At 32.6% G+C, this 7,040-nt stretch overlaps 1 protein-coding gene across 1 annotated transcript in view; it reads right to left on the bottom strand.

Annotated features, from left to right (window-relative positions):
* Window positions 1-4,175: 4,175 nt before the first annotated feature.
* The window catches only part of sema4d (sema domain, immunoglobulin domain (Ig), transmembrane domain (TM) and short cytoplasmic domain, (semaphorin) 4D), a 42,944-nt gene continuing 40,079 nt past the window's right edge, over window positions 4,176-7,040 (bottom strand). The window contains exons 17-19 of the mRNA XM_036214478.1: window positions 5,931-6,143; window positions 5,766-5,854; window positions 4,176-4,571 (exon numbers count right to left, since the gene is read on the bottom strand). Coding sequence (XP_036070371.1) covers window positions 4,542-4,571; window positions 5,766-5,854; window positions 5,931-6,143 — 332 coding nt within the window. The 3' untranslated portion in view covers window positions 4,176-4,541. The remainder of the gene's footprint in view (window positions 4,572-5,765; window positions 5,855-5,930; window positions 6,144-7,040) is intronic.

The following is a 7,040-nucleotide window of genomic DNA, read 5'->3' as shown; positions in this document are numbered from 1 at the left end:
CAAACTGACCAAGTTTTCATAATCAGAACACTGGATTACTAACTAGTCCTCTTTAAATTGTCATATTTATTAAGTTTTTACTTTGTGAAATCAATTATGTCATATTTGCCTCTTTTTTTTAAAGTAGTGAGCATTGTGTACAAATTGCTTTTAAAATCCAGATTACTAAATAGTCTTACATTTTATAGTTTTTTAGTAGTTAGGGATTAGAGAGGGAATTCAGACATAGCCAATAATTCCAAACACATCGCCCTGGCAACGAAGGAGTAGCTACAATGTCAAAGTTCTAGAATAATCTATATTCAAAAGTTTTGTAACTGAAACTTTAACATTCGTAAATGAAAAAAAAAGAGTTTAAAATGATAAAAGGATTTGAAACTGAAAAATAAGCTTTGAAATTGAAATTTTGAAACCTAAGCTGAAAATAACTAAGTTTATTTTCAAATAAGAAGAAGTTTTGGACATTTATATATATATATTTTTTACCAAACACTAATACTTTTTTCAATTTCATTTATTTGGGTTTCAAATAATACTGGCCCTGATTCAGTTCCATAAATCTAACCAGAACTCATAGAGAAAAAATTGTAAAGAGAGTTGAAAGCCTCAAAACATCTTGAGAAGATCTGCATGGAAGAATGGACCAAAATATCAGCTAGTTCTGCAAACCTGGTGAAAACCTACAGAAAACACTATGCAAGGTATTTGTAAGACTTATAAATAACTTAGAAATAATAACGAAAAAATAGCACTAGACTTTACCATTAATTAATAATAACCAGATGCTATAAACTGTTGTTGGAGGTCTTACTCAACCATCATTTTTGTGACATCATGTTTATTCTAGGCTTCCATTTTTATCTATATTATATAGACGAAGGACGACTCTTCATTTAATTAAATGGAAGTAACGGTTATGCAACACTTGGGTATTCAGTGCTCACAGTCAATTACATTTTTGAGTCATTTCTATACCTTACATCCCCAGAATCACACTGGCCTTTTTGTGACTGTCAATAGTGCTGTCGCCTGTGGTAATGTACTCCGAATAAATGGAGTTTCAAATAGACAACATTATTATTAGCCTGCTTAAAAAGACTGAGGTAAGAATATGACCGTCCATAACCTTGTCTGAGCTCATTTGAGCATCTTGTGAATGGTTTTATTTTTAAAAAAGGGAAAATAAAATAGATAAAGTCGAGTCAGCGCAAATTATAGTGATTTCATAGATATGCTATTCACTTAATATGACGTTATACAAGCCACCAAATGAGAAATGGATCCTTTCAGTAAATAGGGACAAAAAAGATTGTTACATCATGGATGAAAAGTGGAGCAAAATAATACAAATAAAAGAGTAAGAACATTCCATCTGTTATTTAATACCTGCATTTTTTTGTTTTTACTTGTTAGATGCCGGGTCATCAATGCAACAATATTGAAACCAATAAAACAACCAGAGGCTCAGGAGCCACAGGCTAAAAGAATATCAAAAGTTTTTAATGTAAAAAAGTAACTTAAAAAAAAACATAACCAAGTAGTATAATTTTTTTTACCACAATCCATTAAGCGGTTTGGCTTCACATACTAACAAAGTCAAACTAAAACATTTAGACACATTTATGAGCACCGTCAACCACAGAAAATCACTTTGAGGTCAGTAAGCACAACCAGAATTTATACTTAGGGTGCACTGAACTGTAAAGCAAATTTTCTATTTTTTAAAAATAGGGTAAAGGTTAATTAACTATCTCTGATTTAATTTTGGTTTGTTAGATTATACATTTTTGTCAGAGATGCACCACAAATGGTAAAATAATCAGATTTTACTCACTGTTGACATCACACCACCTAATGCAACATGTGACAAAGGGTGTCTTTTATTTTGAAAGGAAGTCATGTGAACTTTTACTTTACAAACTATTTCCTGTTTCAAAATAATTGCATTGTTTTCTTTTTGCCACAAAAAGCAATGCTTCATTTACATTAACATAAATACAATTCTGTGCCCTATTTTTTATAAAGGGTGAAATAAGAATTTGTGGTTCCTAATGGGTCGTGGTTAATGAGAAATCAACCCAAACAGCTCTTAAGTGTTGAAGGATGGAGACGTCTGACATAAAGTGCTCGCTCATCTTCAACTGATTCACTAATTTGTTTGTTTGAAAAATTAGTAGGTTATTTTCAAAAACATCTAGCAGGTTAGAAGACAAGGCATCTATAATCTGAAATAACTGTAAATAAATGGATATAAGCACAACTTTTATGAGCTGGTGGCATCTCTAAGTCATACCTCAGTTTTTTTTCTCTTTTTACAAAAAACTAATATAGATTTTTTTAAAAAAAAACAATGTGTACCTTTTTATCAGATGTTTTCTATTAGAAACAACTTGTGAAAAGGCAAAAAATTGCCTTAAAGTGATGTTTAAAGTGATGAAGTGATGTTTCGAAGTTAAATTTAATTTAATTTGATCAGTTGCTAATCAAACCAGTCCCTTTAACTTGTTTCTACATACTGTATATACTTGAAAAAGAATAAACATTGGTACATTGGTGTTTTTTATGTATATTTACATTGGCCCTGAAGTTCAACAAAATAAATATTGTAATTAAGTAATTAGACTAACAGACACATAATTTCATTTATAGACATTATATTATGGGATTATTATTACAATGTTTTCATCAAATTAAAATCACCATGTTAGCATAGCAACTCAAATTGAAAATCTAATCAAAAATGTGCAAAAAAGAACCAAAACTTTTATAATATGGTTTATTAACTCGTCGAAATTGTAAAAAAAAAAAATAATTACTCATCAACGACAAAGAAAATATTTAGAAGTGCGTCACTAACTGTAACTCGTTTTTAAGAGAAGTTAAAAACTTGACTCACCTGGGAAAAATAGGACAGGTTTTTGTCCCTTTTGAGTTTCCTTAGACAAACGAACTTGATTAGCTCCATGATTAGCTCACAAGCAAATTATAAAATGAAACCAAAAAGAAAGGCTTATACCCTTTTTTAGGAGACAAAATTAACATTATTTGCTCAAAATCATTTCCCCCCCTCTTTTTTCTTAAGTAAAATAAGACATTGGTGACGTTCACGGCTAAAAAAGATGGAAAATACAAATTAACGTTCGCTTGGGTCACATGACCAAAAGTATCCAATTAAATGAACTGGGGCCAATAAAATCCGAGTCGTGTCAAATAATACATTGTAAATGCATGCTTAAAAAAGTAGCAATTTTACAAGGAAAGTAAGGAATTTTTACAAAATAAAATATTTAGCTTTTAAAATCGTTCCTCAAGTACAATCAAACATTACCAGTTCGATGTATGTTGTGTGGATTTCTCACTGAATCGGTTTTATTTTTTGCAGAAGTACAAATTAAGTTTCTTAAAAACTCAATTATTATTATTATTTTTTTTTAGAAAAAAACATGACTTTCTCCTTGAAAAAAAATTGTGACTATAGATGTTAAAAATACAATTTTTTCTCATAACATTTTGACATTTTTTAAGTAATTGAATTACTTAATTTTTCTAAAAAGTAGATTTTTTTGTAATTTTACGACCAGAAAAAAAAGTAATTCATAAAATAAAATTGTTGCAGTTGATGCCAGAACTTATGTAATTTTTCGTGCCTGTTTTCTGACACAAGAGGGCGCTCTGGCACCATGTGTGCATGACAATATCAGAAAAGCAGACTTTTTTTGTTGTTTTTTTACACCCATTGAGGTTTGATCCATCAATAATTACATCCAGAGGTTTAAGGGTGCAGCCATAAATGTGGAAAGTATGAAGACAAATTCCAGCTGTCAAATGTGGTTTAAAGTTACTATTTGCACAACTTATTCGTATTTAATGTTCACAAACGTCAAGTAAAAGTTGATGGTGAGCTGTGTGATGGAGGGAAGCTGAAGAGTTGTATCTGTTTTTCCAGGAGATGCAGGATCAGAGAGCAATCTTAAACTGCAAACCAGAAAAACTCAATGTTTTGTGTACTGAGAATTAGCCGATTTATTACTTTATTTCCCATCTTTGATCCAAAATAAGGCATTAATAATGAAATGTATGCATTTAAGTGTACAGTGACTTTGATCCCATTTTCTATATGATTATGATGGCTTTTAAACTTATATTTTGACAGAAATCATTTAGGAATAAATGTAGACACAAAAACCAAACTCTTTATTGTTTTGTTTTTACTCTTGAGCTGCAAACATCTGATCAATTCTTCCAAGAAAGAAAGAAAGAAAGAAAAAGCTTCACAGAAACTTTAGTCTGAACTTTTTAGTTTCTTTGCTCCATACAGGCACTGATGTCAGAACAGCTGAAGCGCCAGCATCTTCAGGTGGAGGGAGGAGCTCCAAAACCACAGTGGAACCAAACCGACCCATGCAGGAGGCAGGAACTGTAAAATCGTGGTCCACCAGAGCCTTCTGAAGGAGCGACACAGAGTCTCTGTGAAAGGTTCCCCATCGGCGGCGAGTTCCACCTGGACCAGGGTCCAGTTAACCAACAGTTTTAGTATTTGTTCACAAAGCTGTGTTCCCATCACAGCTTTCCTGTAAAACGACAATAACAATAGAGTTTGTTTGCAACATTTTTAAAGTGTTAGATCAGCAAAATGTTCTAAAACTACATTTTGGATTTGACAATCAACTAATCCAGATGCATAGTAAACATTGAGAAAACCGACTGGGGTAAAAATCTGCAAGATTTTTTTTAAATTCCTTGAATTTTTTTCTCATTTGCAACACACCATGTAATCCAGGATTTATGCATCTCCTTAAACAGCAAAAAATAGAATAATATGATACAGTTGAGCTCATAAGTTACATTAAAACAGAATTCTAGGCTATTTTTAGAGAATATGAATGATAACGCATTTTTTCAGCTCACTTTAAAAAATGTTTCTCTTTTTTTTTGAGAGCATTACTTATAAAAAAAAACTCTAGCTGAATATTATTTAATAGTAATAAAAGGGTAAAATTTTAGTGCTTTTCTTTTGGTAAATTAAAAAAATATTTGTTCTTACAAATTACAATCAACATCGCCTGATTTCCACAACAAAATATCTTTCAGTATAAAAATAAGTGGAAAAAACGGCCATAATTAAATATCGCCAAGTCAGTATTTTAAATGATCACCAAATGAAGTATCACGATATATCACCAAATCAATTTTTCTACACCCCTAATGCTGAATGGCATTCTCAGTTCCTGTTTTGTACAATTCAGTTACCTTTTCCCATAGATTTTTTGACGGCCCTTTAGGACTCAGGATCCAGAAATCTCAGATTTAGAAACAAAAAAGGGAAATTTTGACACTAAATGGCTTCACCCAACCACTGAGTGGAAAAAAGTTTATCATTTATATGTTATGAAAAATAACCAAGAAATCATAATTTATTATGCAAACATGAGCACAACTGTGTATAATTCAAAATAAATTCAGGCATGAAGAGGTTAAATCGTAGCAACAAAAAAAGTTGCTCCTAAAAATAAGACAGTTGAATTTAAATGTAATAAGATTTAGTTTTCGGGGAAATTTTAGCTGCTGTGCTTAGAGATCTATAATCCAATTGTAGAAATGAGGTTAATGATCATGTGCTGTCCACAGTTTAATGAAGTTAAAGCTAAAAAGCTTCAGGAAAGTCCAGATTCGGATAACTTCAAAGTCTCTTTTCTTACTCCAACTCATCAAGATGCTTTAGGCAACTTTAGATCCTAAAAGGAATTAGTGGAACGTGGACCTACCAAAGCCTTCTCCCATCGTTTTATTAGCTGCTCGTGTTCTGTGAGTGCACTTCTCCACTGATTCAAATCCCTGGATGGAATGTTTTCATCTGTCGAAAAAATATTTTCCATTGATATTTAATTGGTGTCAAACCTGAACATCTTCCACACTTCTCAGGCAGATACCTCTAACAGGTAGATGAATGTTGACCTCTGACGTGTCACTTCCTGTTTTGCCTTCAGCAACACACTGGTAGCGGGCGTCCTTCATCTGCGGCTTCTCCCTGACCCAGCTGCTCACCAGCACCTCGGCCGGACCCAGCTGCTGCCGAAACTCCTCCACGGGGGTGTCCAGATGACGCCCGTCTAAGAGCCAGTGAACGTGGACGTCGCCGGGGCCTACGGTTAAGAACAGGAGCTCTGTTGAGCCCTGAGTGAATGCTGTCCTTGTTCGGCCTCCTTGAACGTTCACTTTCTAAAGCACCATGTGAACATGCAGACACAGAGCGGCTATGAACAGACATGCAGGAGAACAGGCACTGTTCATGTTCAACTCAAAATCAGATCAGTTCAACATTAGAGATAAAAGACCTGAAGCAGAAGGAAAAATATATAGAACGATTTAAAAACGCTAAACTTCACTTTATCTCCTCAAAAGGGGGTGAGATTTAGACTAACTGCAGGAAAGACATTGAAAAAGGTTTAAAAAAAATGCAAAACAAGTATAAAAGATGTGATAAATAGACATACGGAGTTACTACAATGTACTTTTTCTAATACATTTTATTCCGAATTAATTCTTTGCGTTTATTTTGCGTAATTCTATAAAAAACTGTTTCTAAAAATTAAGTTTGTATTGAATTAAAAAGGGACTCAGTAAATTGTTCATCTCTATCCAAAGCCTTTTTAGAACTTTGAATGTCCTCATTTGTCACTTATTTTACCAGTTTGAAATAATATACATATTAAGTTCTCTCATTTATTATTTATTTTAACACCAATTTAGGTCAAGTAGACAAAGAATTTGTTGGCAAACAATTGAATTCTCCTCCTAAAGTGATCTAACACTTAAACGATCAAGATCAACTTACCAACTTCCAGGTTGAAGCTCATTATAAATAAAATTTACAAGTATTGACCAAGTTTTATTGTCTGCTTTCACTCCAATAAACAAATGATTAATCTTTGCAACAGTTGACTAATAATTATATTTACAACCTGGCTTCATAACCTTTCCACAACAAGTTTATTTTTCCAATCACAACTGTTCATCTTTTGTCCTTTAAGAGGCTAATA

This window comes from Oryzias melastigma, linkage group LG12 (genome assembly GCF_002922805.2).
Source record: "Oryzias melastigma strain HK-1 linkage group LG12, ASM292280v2, whole genome shotgun sequence".
Taxonomy (NCBI): Eukaryota; Metazoa; Chordata; class Actinopteri; order Beloniformes; family Adrianichthyidae; genus Oryzias; species Oryzias melastigma.
The sequence above is the reverse complement of the archived record's forward strand: the minus strand, read 5'-3'. Positions and strand labels throughout refer to the sequence as shown.